The sequence below is a fragment of the Siphateles boraxobius genome, unplaced genomic scaffold (assembly GCF_051911475.1).
Source record: "Siphateles boraxobius isolate OS27281-9 unplaced genomic scaffold, OSU_SipBor_1 137, whole genome shotgun sequence".
NCBI classification, from domain to species: domain Eukaryota; kingdom Metazoa; phylum Chordata; class Actinopteri; order Cypriniformes; family Leuciscidae; genus Siphateles; species Siphateles boraxobius.
In genome coordinates, this window is record NW_027508741.1 from 1,903,003 (window position 1) to 1,924,352 (window position 21,350).

The 21,350-nt window shown below is 38.6% G+C and overlaps 1 protein-coding gene across 2 annotated transcripts in view; it reads left to right on the forward strand.

Annotated features, from left to right (window-relative positions):
• Positions 1-21,350, forward strand: part of septin7b (septin 7b) — a 32,992-nt gene that overhangs the window by 732 nt on the left and 10,910 nt on the right. For both annotated transcript variants that reach the window (XM_077229985.1, XM_077229986.1), the window contains exons 2-7: positions 2,138-2,240; positions 6,431-6,537; positions 11,235-11,335; positions 12,452-12,586; positions 16,040-16,157; positions 17,025-17,117. In XM_077229985.1, the coding sequence (XP_077086100.1) occupies positions 2,231-2,240; positions 6,431-6,537; positions 11,235-11,335; positions 12,452-12,586; positions 16,040-16,157; positions 17,025-17,117 (564 nt within the window). In that variant the 5' untranslated portion in view covers positions 2,138-2,230. The remainder of the gene's footprint in view (positions 1-2,137; positions 2,241-6,430; positions 6,538-11,234; positions 11,336-12,451; positions 12,587-16,039; positions 16,158-17,024; positions 17,118-21,350) is intronic.

Genomic DNA, 21,350 nt, shown 5'->3' on the forward strand with positions numbered 1-21,350 from the left:
ATGCCACTCATACCTGCTGATGATAGGATTTAGGGATATATGAAGCTCAAATAATGTTTTTTTCTGTCATCTGTTTGTTGGATAAACTATATTTGTTGGATAAAAGCAGACATAATCTGCTATTAAATGTTATTTTGCTCAGTTAATTCCTTCAGATGAAAGGAGTTTCTGTATGTCATTCAGATTGCGGTCAGGCTCTCACATCCTGTACTCAGTCAGATCTGTTTTAAATAACTGCACACTTCACCTAGTCTGACACCAGGTTTGTATAGTTTAGTTAATGTGTGGCTTTAGTATTTGGCTTTACTTTAGTCTCGGCTTCTCATTGCATATTTTGAGTGCCTCTTGTACTTCAGAGACTAATTAAAGCAATACTGTAAATGGCGATCATGAGATTGATTGCTAAAATAATCCAAGTTATTATGCAGAATAAATGATGCTGTGACATTAAAGGCATCTGTGATTGTTCTGCCAACACCATCACTTCTCATCTTGTGCACAATGATTACAAACAGCTCGGTTGCACATTTTAGAGCCGTCTTGAGTGCTTTTATTTGACTTTCACCGTAATTGTCACAAAATGAAAGAGAATTAAGCTGAATCGTTGTACATTTTGCTCTCAAATCAAAGCTATTTGAGCTGCTGTTAAGTATTAGCCATGTCTAGATTTCAAAACATTATTCATATGTAGGCACTAACAAGCATGTAAGCAAAAGTCTTTAGATGAAAATGCAATTGATTCTTGAGATTTCAGTCTCTAACTGTTTCCATTAGCCTATTTTTTTGTGCATTTTGGGATATCGGATTAAAAAATGCTGTATCGAAACGCTAAGATGCATGTAAATTATAAAAATGCACAGACAGACCCTTATGCACTTAATTGAGGTGGATACATTTTTAATCTGATAAGACGACATGCGCATAAACTACGATGGAAACACATTTACCTAACCAATCCCTCAAACCTCATGTGACTTTGCCTCAGCGTCAGCTGTGATTGGATAACTGGCGTAACCAGTGGACCAATGGCATCGCAGCATCTCAAATGTGTTTTATTGCGTTTCGACGCTCTGAGACAAACTCAATTAAGATGGAGGGAAAAAGCCACATTGCAGAAACTTACATCTTTATTACTGATATTCTGCACCAGTTTCACAGGAAGTGATGATTTTGACTCTTGAAGACATCGGAAGGAAACGCTGCTTTATTCACTAATGTTTAATGCAATATTCCAATTTTGCACATAATTTGATTTCGCAACATGGGATGAAAACATACTGAGCCTTCGTGGAAATGGTGGGATTTTTGTTTTTGTGGCTTATTGTGAATTTTTAGTAAGAGGGTACAGACTTCAAACATCCTGTATACTTTTTACATGACAAATGAGATCATCCTGGTGCATTTGAAAATTTAAAGGCAGCTAAATATTGTACAAACAAAGACCCAATTTATATTGTGAAATGTAATATTATGATGTTTTTTTTCTTCTCTCTTTAGTGCGGTAATGTTAAATGTATTTATAAATATCTTATTTTAATAAAAAAAAAAAATATATATATATATAATTTTTTTTAAATAAGATATTTATAAATACATTGCCAAAAATACATAAATACATTGCCAAATGCTTAAGATTGAAACAGATTAGCTGGTAACTTTAATAGGAATAGAAAACCAAATTGATAAGTAAAATCAAACATGCACAAACAACTAAAGACTAAAGTTTATCTAGGAGTTTACTGGGGGGGAAAACGTATAAAAAAATGTGAAACCTTGTTTCTTTTCCTATTAAAGTTACCAGCTAATCTCTGTTTCAATCTTAAGCATTTGGCATGAATTTTGGGGTACGTATAAATAGTTATGTCATAAATGTCTGTGCTCTCTCTCTTTTTTTCCTCTCCCTTCTCATCCCAAAATGCCGTTCGATGCTGAACTTCCCTGAATCTCCATTTTTTCCTCCTTCAACTAATAACATGCACTTCTGGAATTCAAACACACAGCAGTAAGTATGACCAGCACAGACATTTCATTTTCATGCTCGGTACACACCTTTTATTGGCTTATTCAAGAGTTAAGATTGTATTATTTACGGTGCAAGTGTCCCTGATCAAACGTGTGTGTGTGTGTGTGTTTCCAGCAGCAGAAGAATCTGGAGGGATACGTGGGCTTCGCGAGCCTCCCGAACCAAGTGTACAGAAAGTCTGTGAAACGGGGCTTTGAGTTCACTCTGATGGTTGTGGGTAAGAAAACACATTCGTTGAATGTATTGATTTCGATCTTTAATCTTCAACAAACCAACTCTATATCCTCCGTGTAATGAACCACACTCGACGTGTAACAAAGTTAGCCACACTTTGTGATGGATTCGTTGTGCGCTTCAGTCATAATGACCACTTGAGAAGCTTCCGGTCTAGTTTTGAACACTAGCCAGGTTGAGGCGACATTCTTGACATTTGGTCTAAATGCTGTTTGGAAAACCACACAGGAAACTAGGGTTGAATAGCAGTGATTTCACATCCTGTTCATCTTGAAAAATGCAGCGAAGAGCACTGACGGTTTAGAAAGTGAGTGAAGGTTTGAAGGTAATTCTTTTGATACAGGATCTGTCCTTTTTGTGTGTGTGTGTGTGTGTGTGTGTGTGTGTGTGTGTGTGTGTGTGTGTGTGTGTGTGTGTGTGTGTGTGTGTGTGTGTGTGTGTGTGTGTGTGTGTGTGTGTGTGTTTTAAAGAATTAGGCTAGTCTGAAAGTGTATGGGACTCTGTTTTCTTTGGCTTTGTGTGCGAGCTGTGGTTTTTGTAGACGACATCCCCTGCATTTATGAATCTGACCCGAGGACTCGTGGTTGAGTTATTCCCACAAGTGAAAGGCATTATTTGTGGTCTTTTTAGCTGCAAAATATTTATATAACCGTCTATGAGCGGAGCTGCTAGACTTGTTCATCACGTAATATCCCGATACGGGCTCGACATTAACGTTTCAGACAAGTGGATTTTTTTTAAAGAGAATTTTACTTGCCTGACCGGACATGTAGCCTGATTAAAACATCAATAACTAAAAAATAATGAGGGAATCACCGAACGCGAGAATGATTCTGCATTCATTTAGTGTAGGTGGCGATTGATAGTGAATAATAATAATAATGTACTGACGGTAACAAGGTTGTGCTGTTGAGGAAATGGAAACAAATGAGTGCAGCTCACACAAAGACACTCAGTTAACATTACTGCGGTAAACATTCAAAATGTGGAGTTTTTATATTTATAACATATGATAAAGTTAAGCAACGTCACACGAACAAGAGTCCAGAATACTGTCACGATTGAAAATATAGCACTGATTTCATAACAGTTCACTAAACGCGTAATTAATATTAAGTCACTTACATTTTAGACGCAATATTGTCTGTTTTTGTTCTATTTCAGCAGCGAAAATTGTTCCAAAGAAAGATCACAGCACATCTCGCAGGAACCGTGTTTGCCTTACTGAATAATTCAGCATTTTGAACGAGTTGGTTGAGTCACAGATTTAATGACCCATTCATAAACAACTGCCTCATTCCTGAATTAATCAGTCGTTTGAACGAATCGTTTGAATGAATGACTCAATGACTCGCTCATTGAGACGGTCCCCTGCCGCCACCTAATGGCGGTTTAGTTTCGTGTTTAAAATTATCATTCTTTCCAACATTTCTTATTTGTATATTCAAATAATATGTAAAACAATCTCATAACATTATTTAATGCAGTTGTAATTTTTTTACTTTGAAATGATTTACTTTGATTGGTAACAGCCCTTTAGTGTCTTATTATTCTAATGTAATTTATTGATCAAATTTAAGAATTTAAAAGGAAAGATGAAGCATATTTATAAAACGATTAGGGGGAAAAATGTCCTTTATAAAGGTTAAAATATCATAAATATGCAGATTTAAATATGTCAACGCTGACTGAACACTGATGACAATATTGCTTCAGAATAAATTATATTTACAACACACACAAAAAAAATCCAATTTTTTTTCCCTAAACAAGCTAATTTTTTACTCTGACAAGCGCATGATTTACTTGAAAGCACATGAAAAGGGTTAATGTCGAGCCCTGCCATTTTTAACAGATTTTTTTGTCAATAATGTCTCTTGCTGATCTGTAGAAGCTCTTAATCAGGAAGTTAATGAATGTCAAATTCCTCCTTCAGATATTAGGCCGATTATTTATCGGTAGATATTAAATAAGTGGCAAGAAGAGTGGAATATGTGCAAGAATAATAAGCTATATGAAACTCATCCGGAAATTACAAACAGACTTTTTATCACTCTTAAAACTAGACTTGATCCAGTGGTCTTCACCAGAGGCCGTATAGGTCACAAGTTTGACTCCTGCTTTTTTTCTTAAAGGTGAAGACCCAAATCAATGCATGTTTTGTAAGATTCCCTATCTATTAAACATATTTTATTAGATTGTCCTGGACTTAATATAAGTAGAATGCTTTTTTGTGAAGTGACCTCACTTAAGGACTTAGTTAGTAAGATTATGCCTGAAAAGGTTTTTTTTTTTATGATATGTTAATTTTAAAAAATCTTGTATAATATGACTTGCTATTTGTTTGGTTTTTACTGTATTTATATGATATTTGTATTTTTGTAATTACATTTTTGCCATGAAAATAGCCTTGGATGCTGACATGGCACTAAATAAAACAATCTGAATCTGCTGATCTGTAATACAAATTGGACTTTACCCAGTTGTTCTTGCATTAGTGTGTGGGTTTGGGAAACTGCCAGATCTGTAACGATGCCAAACACTCGCCCTGCCAGAGGCAATTTACTGTAGTTAATGTGTTCTACTCTGCGTGAGAGCGTGCAGATGAATGCCACGCTCTATTAGTTCTAGCCTTCGTCCAGTGCTCATCCGTGCTCTCTGGTTTAGTCCCGCTGCATGTGCTGTGTGTTCACACTTTAAAGGGGGGGTATAATGCCCTTTTCACAAGATTTCACTCTGATGTCCCCAGAGTGTGTATGTGTGAAGTTTTAGCTCAAAATAACCCACAGATGTTTTTATAATGCATGTTAAAGGTGTCACTTTTTGAGGGTGAGCAAAAATGCACCGTCTGTCCCTTTAAATGCAAATGAGCTGCTGCTCCCGGCACAGGGGGCGGAGCTTCGAGAGCTCGTTTCTTAGCAGCTTCGATTATCTCACACACACACACACACACACACGCACTGTAAATTTCAAAAACATTTAGCCTTTTATGGTCAAACCGGAGTCAGAAAGATGGAGAGACTCAAAAAAGTGACAACATTTCTGAATGGCTATCTCCCTTTGCTTTGAACTTTTAGCGTCGTAACTTTGCAGATGTTGTTTATGCTCAAACAGCAACACTACACACTAACTAAAGTTAGAAAAGTGAAATCATAATCAACCCCCTCTTTAATGCTAAACACGTGATAATGAAGCATCATCATATCGAGTCGGTCATGTTTGACTTTTCGAATCGGTTTGTGTAGAGCTGCACGATTCTGGATAAATTGAGAATCCCAATTTTGGTTGTTTGTTTAAAGTCCCCCGTGGTGAAAATCCAGATTTTAATGTTGTTTATATGTGAATGTGGTGTTTTTAATATGCTTTAAGACAAACCATGTGTAAATTCATAAGTCGACAGCATTGCTGAGTATTTTCTCCTTAAAACTGCAGTGAATGCAATGCTGGTTCATTGCTTCAGTCTATTTAAATATTTACTTAAATATGAATAGTTCAATGACTCACTCATAAAAACTTCACTTGTTTTCTCATTGGATGAATCAGCATTTATGGATTACGCCTGTTTCACACACACTCCGTTTGCTGTGCGCAATTGATCCGTGGCTGTACCACAAACACAATTATTCATTATTTTTATTTCAAATCCAAATAAACTTTTATATAAAAAGTTATATACCTATACAGTTATACAATCTTTCAAAGACATATTCACGTAAATTTAAACAGCATATTATCCAATCACATATAGATTTATATATTAAGTTGCTCAAGCAAGTGCCAAAACATTTAAACGTACTTTTCTTATGTTAAAATCACCAACATTTTAAATGAAAACTCCCTATTGACATCAGCCGACATTACGTGAATCTACGTTCTTGAACGAATCTCTTGAATTAATGATTCAATGACTCACTCGTAAATACTTAATTTGTTTAATTACGGGATGAATTTACGTTCTTGAACGAATCTCTTAAATTAATGATTCAATGACTCACTCGTAAATACTTCACTTGTTTCACTAACCCCGAACTTTTGTATGGTAGTGTATATAAAACTTAAGCTCATCTAAAAATCTCTTTATTTCTTACAGTAAATCTAGTTTTTATAGGATGTTGTACTAAATTCAGGTCTCATTTTAACCTCACACTCCTCTGTTTTCTGCCGTTTCTCCAGGAGAGTCGGGGTTGGGAAAGTCCACGCTGATAAACTCTCTGTTCCTGACGGATCTGTACTCCGGAGAATACCCCGGGCCTTCGCACAGAATCAAGAAAACAGTTCAGGTATAAAGCCCAGTTCTGTCGGATAAATGGCAATAGATGCTGCTTGTTTCTTATCAGCTGTGCACTGGGAAATATCTTTATACAGGTTTTTAGAAGGCCTTGATAAGATCATTATCGTTGCATGCACTTCTCCAGCATACTTCAGTAATATGTCAGTAATAGCTATGCTATGTCCTGCATGCTTGTACTTGTAGATTTAAGAGTGACTGAGAGTCCAACGCTTCACACGGCATTTCAGCTTTATGATGATTTTCTTTGCATCACTCGCCACTGATACCCAGATACCTGTCTCACTCTCTACCTGTCTCTCTCTACCTGTCTCACACCCTGTCTGTCTACCTGTCTCTCTCTTCCTGTCTCAGACTTTCTCTTCCTGTCTCACACCCTATCTGTCTACCTGTCTCTCTCTTCCTGTCTCAGACTTTCTCTCTCTACCTGTCTCACACCCTGTCTGCCTACCTGTCTCTCTCTTCCTGTCTCAGACTTTCTCTCTCTTCCTGTCTCACTCCCTGTCTGTCTACCTGTCTCTCTCTTCCTGTCTCAGACTTTCTCTCTCTTCCTGTCTCACACCCTATCTGTCTACCTGTCTCTCTCTTCCTGTCTCAGAATTTCTCTCTCTTCCTGTCTCACACCCTGTCTGTCTACCTGTCTCTCTCTTCCTGTCTCAGAATTTCTCTCTCTTCCTGTCTCACACCCTGTCTGTCTACCTGTCTCTCTCTTCCTGTCTCAGACTTTCTCTCTCTTCCTGTCTCACTCCCTGTCTGTCTACCTGTCTCTCTCTTCCTGTCTCAGAATTTCTCTCTCTTCCTGTCTCACACCCTGTCTGTCTACCTGTCTCTCTCTTCCTGTCTCACACCCTGTCTCTCTTCCTGTCCCACACCCTGTCTGTCTACCTGTCTCTCTCTCTCTACCTGTCAATTCAATTAAATTCAAATTGCTTTATTGGCATGACTGTACATATTACAATATTGCCAAAGCTCGGAATACATAGAATAATTATAAAGACATCAAAATAATAAAATATTATAACATAACTTAAATTTAAATGTACAAATTAAATTAATTGTACAAATTAACATTTCAGCAAATTAGAATATCTGTGAACATAAGATATCTACCTGTCTCTATCTCTACCTCCCTGTCTATCTGTCTCTCACTCTATACCTGTCTCACTCTTTCTACCTGTCTCACACCCTCTTTGTCTACCTCTCTCTCTCTACCTGTCTACCTCTCTCTCTCTTTCTCTACCTGTTTCACTCTTTCTACCTCTCTCACACCCTGTTTGTCTACCTCTCTCTCTCTACCCGTCTCTCTCTCTCTACCCGTCTCTCTCTCTCTACCCGTCTCACACCCTGTTTGTCTGCCTGTCTACCTCTCTCTTTCTCTACCTGTTTCACTCTTTCTACCTCTCTCACACCCTGTTTGTCTACCTCTCTCTCTCTACCGGTCTCACTCTTTCTACCGGTCTCACTCTTTCTACCGGTCTCACTCTTTCTACCGGTCTCACTCTTTCTACCGGTCTCACACCCTGTTTGTCTGCCTGTCTACCTCTCTCTTTCTCTACCTGTTTCACTCTTTCTACCTCTCTCACACCCTGTTTGTCTACCTCTCTCTCTCTACCGGTCTCACTCTTTCTACCGGTCTCGCTCTTTCTACCGTTCTCACTCTTTCTACCGGTCTCACTCTTTCTACCTGTCTCACTCTTTCTACCGGTCTCACTCTTTCTACCGGTCTCACTCTTTCTACCTGTCTCACACCCTGTTTGTCTGCCTGTCTACCTCTCTCTTTCTCTACCTGTTTCACTCTTTCTACCTCTCTCACACCCTGTTTGTCTACCTCTCTCTCTCTACCGGTCTCACTCTTTCTACCGGTCTCACTCTTTCTACCGGTCTCACTCTTTCTACCGGTCTCACTCTTTCTACCCGTCTCACTCTTTCTACCCGTCTCACTCTTTCTACCCGTCTCACTCTTTCTACCCGTCTCACTCTTTCTACCCGTCTCACTCTTTCTACCCGTCTCACTCTTTCTACCGTTCTCACTCTTTCTACCCGTCTCACTCTTTCTACCTGTCTCACACTCTGTTTGTCTGCCTGTCTACCTCTCTCTTTCTCTACCTGTTTCACTCTTTCTACCTCTCTCACACCCTGTTTGTCTACCTCTCTCTCTCTACCGGTCTCACTCTCTCTACCGGTCTCACTCTTTCTACCGTTCTCACTCTTTCTACCGGTCTCACTCTTTCTACCCATCTCACTCTTTCTACCGGTCTCACTCTTTCTACCGTTCTCACTCTTTCTACCGGTCTCGCTCTTTCTACCCATCTCACTCTTTCTACCCATCTCACTCTTTCTACCCGTCTCACTCTTTCTACCCGTCTCACACCCTTTTTGTCTTCCTGTCACTCTCTCTATCTCTCTACCTGTCTCTCTTTCTCTACCTGTCTCACTCATTGTCTGTCTACCTGTCTCTCTCTCTCTCTCTACCTGTCTCATTGTCTCTCTCTCTCTCTCTCTCTCTACCTGTCTTACTCATTGTCTCTCTCTCTCTCTCTACCTGTCTCTCATGGCTGGTTTCATTGTGTGTTTTTTTTCTTTGCATCACACGTAGGGTTGGGTATCGTTTCTATTTTAACGATTCTCGTATTTCAATTCTGCTTATCGATTCGGATTATTATCAATTCCTAATTTCGATTCCAATAAGGGGGGAAAAAATTAGATATGATTCACATTTAGTCTCATTGCAAAATATTTAATTTTAGCTGAATATCAAAAATCAACAGGCTACAGAACACTAACGCAAGGAACATTTGCCTGTGGTTTAAAAATACCTTAGAAAAACAACTAGCTTAACTAATATAAATTTCAAGCATTATTATGTTGTAATCGTAAGTAATCGCTCAGTAATTAAAAAAGAACAAATAAAAAATCTCAACAAATAGGCCTAAATACAACTGAAAAAAGATATGATTGAAATAAAGTGTTTTAAGATTTTCAGTTATTCAGGTTCAGAAACTGGAATCAAATGTAAAATAACACTCCACTTTTTCAATAAAATATACATTACAAATATAGTTACAAAAGTTATTCAGTCAAGAACGAGTGCATTTTCTCTGTCTTTTGTTGTTTGATTTGTGTTATTATAGAGACGGCAGCAGGAATATTAGGCTGTTGTCACTTTAAAGGTGGGGTAAGTCGTTTTTGAAATAAGCTGTTGGGCAATGTTGATGTTTGTAATCAACCCAAACAAACACACATGTTTGTTTATCATAGCAGAAGCCCACCAGAATAATGCTTCACGGAAAATAAAGCGCAGATGATGCACGAATTACAAGGAAGCACAAAAAATGAACGTACATTACACAATAGCAATTACAAACAAAAGTGGGTTGTTAGTTTCAACAGCACTGCAGCTCCAGACACACAATGTTACTCGCGTGTTACTCAGTGTTACTCACGTTACTCAGGTGTTACTCAGGTGTGACTCAGTGGTATTCGCATGTTACTCACATGTTACTCACATGTTACTCACATGTTACTCACATGTATACACGTGTTACTCAGGTGTTACTCAGTGGTACTCACTGGTACTCGCATGTTACTCACGTGAAACTCACGTGTTACTCAGGTGTTACTCACATGTGTACACGTGTTACTCAGTGGTAATCACATGTTACTCACATGTTACTCACATGTTACTCACGTGTTACTCACGTGTTACTCACGTGGTACTCAGGTGGTACTCAGGTGGTACTCACATGTGTACACGTGTTACTCAGGTGTTACTCAGGTGTTACTCAGGTGTTACTCAGGTGTTACTCAGGTGTGACTCAGTGGTACTCGCATGTTACTCACATGTGTACACGTGTTACTCAGGTGTTACTCAGTGTTACTACGTGTTACTCAGTGGTACTCACATGTTACTCACGTGTTACTCACGTGTTACTCAAGTGTGTACACGTGTTACTCAGGTGTGACTCCGTGTTACTCAGTGGTACTCACATGTGTACAGGTGTTACTCAGTGGTACACACATGTTACTCAGGTGTTACTCAGGTGTTACTCACATGTGTACACGTGTTACTCAGGTGTTACTCACATGTGTACATGTTACTCAGGTGTTACTAGGTGTTACTACGTGTTACTCAGTCTTACTCACATGTTACTCAGGTGTTACCCATGTGTTACTCACGTGTTGACTTAGTGTTACTCAGGTATTACTCAAGTTTTACTCACGTGTTACTCAAGTGTTACTCAGTGTTACTATGTGTTACTCAGTGGTACACACATGTTACTCAGGTGTTACCCATGTGTTACTCAAGTGTTACTCAAGTGTTACTCAAGTGTTACTCAAGTGTTACTCAAGTGTTACTCAAGTGTTACTCAAGTGTTACTCACGATTCGTCTCACGCTTGAATGGTTTAGAATCACATTATTTGTGTGCAAGTTTTAGATGAGTGCAGAACATAAAACAAGTGAGCGAGTCATCTCACGCTTGAATGGTTTAAAATCATATTGAAATGCTCACAAAGGAATCCATAAGAGCAATCGAAATTAAAATTTTATAACAAATGTCCGATTCCTGACCTTAATCACTCGCCACTGATAGCCAGTGTGTATCAGACACCAAAAGTGCGCAAGCAGACTTTTACATAGCTTTTACATCCGCCATTCGTAAGGTAATTCAGATGCTCTGTGACCGCAGGTGGAGCATTCGAAGGTGCTGATGAAGGAGGGGGGCGTGCAGCTTCTCTTCACGATAGTGGACACTCCTGGGTTTGGAGACGCCGTGGACAACAGCAACTGGTGAGAACGACTTTGGTCGAGTGGCAGATATAATTATCACAGCATGGTTTAATGTTGAAGATTTTTTTCGATATTCGATACGATAATGCTTAAAGTGTGTAAAATAAACATAAATTATCTGTAAAATATATTTAAAATTATATAACCTACATACGTGTTTTACATTCTTTTTGAGACAAGAAAACATCCCTACAACTTCTGAAAGTGAACATCAGTGTTTTACTGTCGCATAAGAAGTGTTACTTTAACATCAGTGTAAACCTCGGGTTTAGGGTTTCAGGTTTATTTAACAACAGAAACTGAATAATCAAATGTAAAAAAACTGCTTAGTTTTCACTGTGTGAATTAAATATATATGCTGATTCTTATTAAAGATACAAAAGTTATTCAGCCGAGAGCAGTGAGTGATTTTCTCTTTGTCTTTTGTTCAGTTATTGTAAGGCGTTGCGATATGTATATCGCGATATACACTACCGTTAAAAAGTTTGGGGTCAATAAGATTTTTAATGTTTTTAAAAGAAGTCTCGTCTACTCACCAAGGCTGCATTTATTTGATTAAAAATGCAAAACAACCCCAGTAATATTGTGAAATATTATTTCAATGGAAATCATCTGTTTTCTATGTGAATATATATTAAAGTGTAATTTATTCCTGTGATCAAAGCTGAATTTTCAGCATCATTACTCCAGTCTTCAGTGTCACGTGATCCTTCAGAAATCACTATAATATGATGATTTGATGCTCAAGAAACATTTATGATTATTATCAGTGTTGAAAACAGTTGTGCTGCTCCATATTTTTGTGCAAACTGTGATTCTTTTTTTTCAGGATTTTTTCAGAAGAGAAAAGCATTTAATTAAAAAAAATATTTTGCGTAATTATAAATGTCTACTGTCACCTTTGATCAATTTAATGCATCCTTTCTGATGAAAAGTATTAATTTCTTTAAAAAAAAAAATCGTATTGACCCCAAACTTTTGAACTGTAGTGTATACATTTGCGATATTTCGATAATTTCGATGTATTGTGCAGCCCTAATGTCAGTTTGCTTGATATAATTAGATGGTGTTCCTGTGAACCTAAAGCGTGTCCTGAATCTCTGTGTTCTGCTCCAGCTGGCAGCCGGTCATTGATCACATTGACAGTAAGTTTGAGGATTACCTGAACGCCGAGTCCCGTGTAAACAGACGGCAGATGCCGGACAGCAGAGTTCACTGTTGCCTGTACTTCATCGCACCATCAGGACATGGGTGAGTGATCAGATGCTCTCTATTGCTCTTTATTACTCTTAAAGAGGACCTGTTCTGCCCTTTTACAAGGCTTTGGTTTTGTTTATACTGGGTTTGAATCAAGTGACAACCTTCCCGTCTCTCTCTTTAATCCAACACTGAAGTGATTAAACTGCAGTTCATCGACTGGCCACTAGAGACCGGCTGCAAAAGAGAGTCAATCCCATAAACCCTCTTGTTAAAATACCCAACTTTACAGCAGAAAAAACTGAATGTTTACAGTCTGGTGCAAATAGTGGTTTTGGTCTTTATAGCTAAGTTTATCCTTCATGACGACTGTGAGGGGCGTGAATTTTTGTTATATCTCATCCGTTTAAATTACATTAAGCCTTAAAGTTCTACATAATTAAGGGCGTGGCCACTTGAGTGACAGGTGGATTGCAGCTGATGTCACTACTTGCCGTTTGTCTGTTAGCGTCACGTCACCTCAGCTAATCCGCCTCGCTTCACATTTTCGTTTATCCGGGAGTGACGCTGCCAAGATGGCAACGGCCGGCTCCGCCCACTTTGGGCTTCAAAAATGCTCTTCAGAAACACTACGCGTGACGTCACACACACATTTATTTACAGTCTATGGTTTGAATGCATTATTTCCCTCATATTCTCCATTGTTGCGGCTCCTCTCTTCCCAGTCTGTCCAGTGTTTCCCCTAGAAATTTTTCCAGCAGCGGTGCTGTTACGTGCCCGAGGTTGTTACCAAGCCGCGCGTGGTGGGGTCCGGGGGCATGCACCCTGGAAGATTTTTTTTTTTAAAAAACCTTAAACCATGACTTCTGGCAAGTTTTGTGGATAGAAATGGACATTTTAAGAAAAACAAATATGACATACCATCAACTGATTCAAGGCATGATTATTGCAGCACGTACCTTGAACTGCAGTCACAAACAGAAACCTTAATTTTATAATTTTAGACAGGATTATTCATGTTTTTCTTTTGTGTTCATTTTACGCTTGGTAGAAATTGTTTAGGGGAAAAATGAAACAGCACAACCCAGAAAAAGATTATTTACAATTTATTGAAAATTTTATGTTAATGGGAAAGGCCACACCCAATCTGTGAGCACTTAATTTTTCTGGCCTTTACATAGAAGATCTCTAAGGCTCTTTGGTAATTGAATGATCGTGGGGGTATTTTTTGTTTTTGCAAGAAGTCTTATGCTCATCTAGCCTGCATTTATTTAATAAAAAAAAAACAGAAAAAACAGTAGCCTAATATTGTGAAATATTATTACATGATGTTCTTTTTAACTTTTTATTAATCAAAGAATCTTTGAAAAAAAAGAAAAGAGCATCACATATCATATTAGAATGATTTCTGAAGGACACCAACAAGTTTAGTAGACTCATGTGAAAAATTAAATATGATTTAACGTTAACTATCAGGACTATGAGCAGTAGGTGATACTTCCTCGTCATCATGGAGAGCGCAGTTCGTACCGCTTTCTCCTTTCCACAAGCGCTTGCTCTCCCTTGGCGTCTGTCGTTGCTATGCAACCATGAACAGAGGGGCGCTTGGGAAAAAGAGCGTGCCGCCCGCATTTGAAATAATGAATTTGCACGCGCAAAAAACGCGCTATGTGAACGGCCCCTTATGGCAACGTGACATTAGCCTAATCGAAAATATCTCCATATGTGGCTCTTTCCTCCTTGTTTACAAGTGGATTCAGAGCCACCGCATGCAGCGCCGCCGGTCGCCATGTCTCAGGGTTTTTAGGTGTGTAAGTGAATGAAGAGAATGTCGTGATATTACTGATCATGTAAAGATTTTACAGCGGCGCTGAAAATCCAGCGGCGGCGCTGCGCCGCTACTGAATACATTGTAGGGGAAACACTGTTGTCAGTAACGCTCTGTTTACTTCCTGTCTCTATGAAGCCCCTCCTTCTGAAAAGCACACTGTGCTCTGATTGGTCGGCTTGAGCAGTGTGTTGTGATTGGTCGAGCGATTCGAGTGTGTTTGGGAAATGTCCCGCCCCTTACCATAACCGCCAGTTTAACACTACTAACTAACTCAACCAGGCCCCGCCCCTTTATTCTGCGTATGAATTATTATAATGAGGAATACTGTGACGTGTTCGTTCCCGGAAGAAACTCAAGATACAATGGAGGCGTTTCAGGAGTTCAGGAACACTGACACTGATATAGAGAGACTTTGCACAGCTTTTTCATGCTCAAACATCAATATTACACACTGAAGAAAGATGAACTTGGAAAAAGCAGAATACGTCCTCTTTTATAATAGGAAGAAAAACATGACCAGTGATATGATGATGTAAAATCATCGCCTTTATGTATACAACGCCTTTTTCACTGCAACTTCAGCAATGTTGTCAAAACTAGCGCTGGATAGCCCACCTGAGGTAATTTTGTTACACTATGCTAGACTGCATAATATCTCATCGTTAATACTTCTCACCATTTATTCCCAGGATACGACCGATTGCTTTCCATACATGATATATCCATCTTTTTTAACGTATCCTTGAAGAGGGGGTTTGACTTGTCAAACAGTGGAGGATTTTTTTGTACCTCGACGATTAACTTCTCTGCAATGTCATCTGCCATTTTAAATGCGCGAGACCTTTAAATTAGAATGGATTCTGATTGGCTGTCAGTGTTTTATCGTTCGACAGCTGGAAAAAAAATCGTTCTGTAAGTGATCCCAACGATATCGTTCCTCATATCTTTATCGTTATAGTTCTGGTGTGAACTTTGTTATTCTTTAATATGGAAAACGATTTTTAGAATGATATCTTTATTGTTATCTTTATAGTTATCGTGCTTGGTGTGAACGGGCCTTAAGTCCCACAGTGGTGAAAATCCTGCTTTTAATGTTGTTTATATGTCTATGTGGAGTTTTTAATACGCTTTAAGAAAAACGTGTGTAAATTCATAAGTCGACAGCATTGCTGAGTATTTTCTGCTTAAAACTGCAGTGAACCAAAGACAGTCTCAAAAACACGCTTTGAAATCGCTGGTGTTTCTGACGTCACAAACTACCTTGTAACCAATCAGATCAACGTGTGATCGTCAACCAGTGGATCTCTGAGTGAGTGAGTGAGTGAGTGGAGGCGGGGCTCATTTGCATATTCATAGATCCACGTATACTAAATGAGGCAAGGGTGTCAAGTTACATTCAAGATATTTAAGGCTTGAAGAGAAAATGCCCAAATATGTCATTTTGGTGATCAAAGATGAGTTTTAAGGGATACCAGTTTTAACTACAGGGGGACTTTAACCATTTTTTCAATAATATTTGACTAAAGAATGATGTCGGCAAGAATGATGTCGTCACTTTTGCCCACGACTGTAGTTTCAGGGATTCTTAGGTTAGTCTTTAACACCACTAAAGACAATGAGAGAACTTTCATCATTACATCTTTAACATGGTGTTGTGTTGTATGTTTTTGCACCAGACTGAAACCTTTGGACATCGAGTTTATGAAACGGTTGCATGAGAAGGTCAACATCATCCCACTGATTGCCAAAGCAGATACTCTGACCCCCGAAGAGTGCCAACAGTTCAAGAAACAGGTTAGTCGGCCACCAAGCCATTTCCATTTAAACTCCCTATTAAATTAGCCCATGATTTACTCAACTTTTATGATGGATAGATGCACTTTTATCATGGATAGATAGATGCACTTTTATGATGGATAGATGCACTTTTATCATGGATAGATGCACTTTTATCATGGATAGATGCACTTTTATCATGGATAGATGCACTTTTATGATGGATAGATGCACTTTTATGATGGATGGATGCACTTTTATCTTGGATAGATGCACTTTTATCATGGATAGATGCACTATTATGATGGATCGATGCGCTTTTATGATGGATAGATGCACTTTTATCATGGATAGATGGACTTTTATGATGGATAGATGCACTTTTATCATGGATAGATGCACTTTTATCATGGATAGATGCACTTTTATCATGGATAGATGCACTTTTATGGACTTAAAAACAGAAACGTCAATTCACTGCCATTATAAAGCTTGGAGGAGTCAGGACATTTTTTTAAAATATTACTCCGGTTGTATTCGTCTAAAAGAAGAATGTCATACACACCTAGGATGACTTCAGGGTGAGTAAATCATGGGCTAATTTAAATTTTTGAGTGAACTATCCCTTTAAGGAAAAGGCAAGAAGAGACAGCAGGAGTTCAGGCCTCCGGCACCGTGTGTGTGTGTGTGTCTTGAGCGTTTTGCCATCTGTCAGAGTATTATCTCTGCAGGAACCAGGAACAGGAGCACAGAAATGACGCCCAGACGGGAAAGATCAGATTAAAAGATTTGAGCACAAATAAATAAACAGAGGATGTTCCTCAACCCTAAACACTCGCTCGTGGCGATCCTCTGAAAGGTTGTGACGTTTTTATGTTTCTCTAGATTATGCGAGAAATCCTGGAGCACAAGATCAAAATCTACGAGTTTCCAGAGACGGATGATGAGGAAGAAAACAAGATTGTGAAGAAAATCAAAGTAAGAGTTCCACATTTGTGCAAGCATTCTTTCCCAGATAAAACAAACAAACAATCATAATTGAAGTCTTTTGACAACGTGTGTGTAATCAGGACTAGACAGTGCAAGCATTTCACACACATTTCACACACAAAAGTAAGGTCATAAACTTTAAACGGTTTAATAAAAGTGTTAAAGGATTAGTTCATCTCAAAATGAAAATTTCCTAATAATTTACTCACCCCAATGCCAACCAAGATATCCATGTCTTTCTTTCCTCAGTAGACGAGAAAATACGTTTTTTGAGGAAAACATTTCTTGATTTTTCTTCGAATAATGGACTTCAATGACAACCAGCGTTTTGAAGTCCAAATCAATGCAGTTTCAAAGGTCTTTGAAGTGCTTGAAACGGCTGTGCACGATCAGCTGAGGAGGAGGGGCGTATCGAGCCAAACGATACGGCAATTTAAAATTGTTCGGATTGAGCTGATCTTCAACGCGCCGGGAACTACGTCATCACTTTGAAAGGTCACGCTCGATGTCGATGTCGCGGGCGCGCCCGGTACTTCCGCCGGCGCCCGCGACATCGAGCGTGACCTTTCAAAGTGATGACGTAGTTCCCGGCGCGTTGAAGATCAGCTCAATCCGAACAATTTTAAATTGCCGTATCGTTTGGCTCGATACGCCCCTCCTCCTCAGCTGATCGTGCACAGCCGTTTCAAGCACTTCAAAGACCTTAGAAACTGCATTGATTTGGACTTCAAAACGCTGGTTGTCATTGAAGTCCATTATTCGAAGAAAAATCCAGAAATGTTTTCCTCAAAAAACGTATTTTCTCGTCTACTGAGGAAAGAAAGACATGGATATCTTTGATGTCATTGGGGTGAGTAAATTATTAGGAAATTTTCATTTTGAGGTGAACTAATCCTTTAAAGGGTAAGTTCGGCGTTTTACAAGTAAAGCCCTGTTTTAAGATCGTTTCTGATGACTAAAGTTTGATGCGTTTATATGAATGATTGTTCCAGTGCCCCTATGAAACCATTGTATAGTTGGGGGGGTGCTAACACAGAAACCTAAAATTCTCGGGACAGCAGCATGTGTCCAAATTTTAATCTTAACCGTTCGATTTCATCAGAAACGATCTTAAAACAGGGCTTTACTTGTAAAACGCCGAACTTACCCTTTAAGAGAATCACGATACAGCTTAATGTGATTTTTGGTGATGATTTCATATAATAAATATTAATATCTAAATATAAGCGCTGCACATTCATAGTCAAAGTGCAGCGCTCACGGTTTCAGAGCAGTTCACAATCAATAATTACCGCACATTAATGCCAATTTATTAATTATCCACTGTTGATGAATTATGACTTTCATCAAATATGAAATGATATACTTGGTATTTGTATTGGAATATTTAGCAGATGGTTGTAAGATACCAAAAAAAAATTCTTGGTTATTATTAGTTTCTCAGCTAAGAAGTAACTTTACATGGCATTTAATTCAATATCTAGAACATGCATTGTTCCAATGATTGTGATATAAGCAACAAAACCATTTCTAAACTAAATGTTTTTGCGGCTTAGTTTTATTAAATGTTCTGAAGGAGGAGTCTCGTGTTGTACTTTGTACATTTAAACACTTATTTCAAAAGAAAAATAAGAAATATTCAGTTTTCGGTGATCTGTCCTCTTGAAATGATGTTCAAATGGCAGAATAAAGTCTCTCTTGTAATGTAATCGTGGTAAAGATCTGAATCTGAATCTGTGGACTGTACATTCATTGAGAGGCTGTTGCTTTAGCACTCCGCCATCCGTGAGTCTCTCTATCTAGACTTGTTTCTAGGACTGGGAAAGCTTTGTATAAGTACTGTGTCATTATTTTTAACAAACAAAAGTTAAATAAGAAAACTGATACTCCATGGCGTGAATTTTTTAAATTGAATGTGTACAGAAAACGTGAGTGGAGAGCACTTTATAAACCACCGTTGATGATAAAGACTTTCAGTGGAGAATCCTTCATGTCGCCGCCAATGCTTTATTTATTTCAGCTTTAAATCCTGAGATGATGCTGAATGCCTTTATTGCACTGAGAGAAAAAACATTTTTATGCATTTGTAAATTGCGCAAGATTTCTTTAGGAAATATTTTTCAGAGGTGTAATGAAACTTTTTCTACGGTCTTATTTATTTTTCGGTTTTAAATGTGTTGGAAAAAAAGATTTGTATGTCAGTTGTTGATTTGTGTTTTAGGCCAAGCAAAATTTGGCTAGTTATAGAAGTAGGAAAAAGAAAGTAGAGCTAAATTTTGAGCAGAATGAAGTTGCTGTGTTTTCAAACATGGTGCAAGCAAGAATATTGATTTGATTTTGCTTAATACAAGCATATAGATGATATTATCACTTTTGAAGGTATCTGGTGTTGTAATGAGGCGTTGTGTGTATTTGAAGGGGATTTGGTTTCACATTTGTTATGAGTTAGGGTTGCTCTTTATATTTATGCATATTGTAATTTGAATTAGGGCTGAAACGATTAGTCGACAATGTCGACAATAAAAAATTGTCGACAAATATCATTGTTGTCGAGTAGTCGTTTGATCCCACGTGACCTAATGTAAGGGCGTGCAATATCGCGATTTGACCGCTACGACGCTGTAGCGCTAGACTGTAATGCAGCCCTTACAAATGCTATTGGTAAAAGAAAAAACAGCGCGAATTATGACGGAGTGCAAACGAATCCGAACTAGCAAGGTTTGTTTGGGAAAGTTTCACAAAACTTCAAAACAAGAATGCTGTCGTGTGCAATACATGCAAGGCGGAACTCGCTTTTCACGGGAGCACAACATGCACGTTTGAGCACTTACAGCGGAAACATCCCGCCACAAGAGGAGCCGTGAGAACCGAGTGTTCTCCAGCTAGAGCTAACTAACTAGCGGTACATCTCTTTATTAGAGAATGCAATACTACTAATAATATTATCAATAATAATATAATTACAGTAATGTGATGATTTATTTTGCATAAAATAAAGCTTGATCGAGCTTAGGAGTCAGGGCTGTTTTTATTTTTGTAACACTATTAGGTATTATAGTCTTATCACTTGCCTGTATTTTGTTCCATAATCATGACTTGCAAAAGGAGATGTTAGGAAGAATATCATGGCAGTTACTGTTTCATACTGTAAATTAAAAGGTGAATGAGAACGTCTCTGTCAGCTCAATTGTCATGTAAAAAAACGATTGTAATTTTATACTTATAATAATGGTTTGCAGATTAATATTTTACCATTCTTTGTGTCCTGAAGTAAATGTCCCTTTTTCTGTTTCAGTTGTAAGAAAAGCAGTGGGCCTATTCAACAATGCTTAGAGAGCATTTGTGTGTGATTTGAGTTGGTCTGAAAACTTAAAGAGAATGACCTGTTTAGTTGGCTCAACGTTCATTAAGACAACTATTTCAAAAGCTGAACTGATTTTAATTTTTTTATATTATAGTAAGGCCCCGTCCACACTACTGCGTTTTCGTTTAAAAACGGAGAATTAAAACGAAAACGATCTCCGTCCACACCAGCGTTTTAGCTGCGTATTAGAATTGATCTCCGTCCACATTAAAACGACTGAAAACTCGGATCACGTGACCATTCTCCACACTGTGCATGCGCGTGCCGGTGTAAACAGGAAACGGATGGACTATTCCTCAGATTTGATGAGGAAGCAAGTAACGTTAGCTACCTCTGCAAAGATTAGAAAATGTCGAAGCTTAACCCAAAACCGACGCTCCATGTACGGTTGATACCGCCGCTGCACACGGGAATTGTCATAGATCGCTCGAATAATAGTTTGCCTCCGGTGCATGTAGGCAGTTATAGCATTGTAAAATGCAGAATTTGCTTGCACAACAGCTGCTAACAAAGACATCAAAGTCAGTAACGCTTGTAATTCGTTATCCATGTTACACTCACTAACATCAGCTACGTAGTCCAGGATGTTTTTGTTTGTTTTCTTCCGGTGACGGGACATGTGATGGGTGGCTGACGAATCAGGGAAGGATACGTCATGGGTGATGACACCCAATGATAGAGCCGAGCGTGACCTTCTACGTCATCGTTTCTAAACTCCTCCGTTTTGTGCCGTCTACACTAAAACGCCCTCCGGAGATTCAAAACGAAAAACGGAGCTGCAGCGTTTCTAAACTTCTCCGTTTTGGGTCTTCGTTTTTCCCGTTTTAGTGTGGACGGGAGGTGCAAACGTAGCAAAA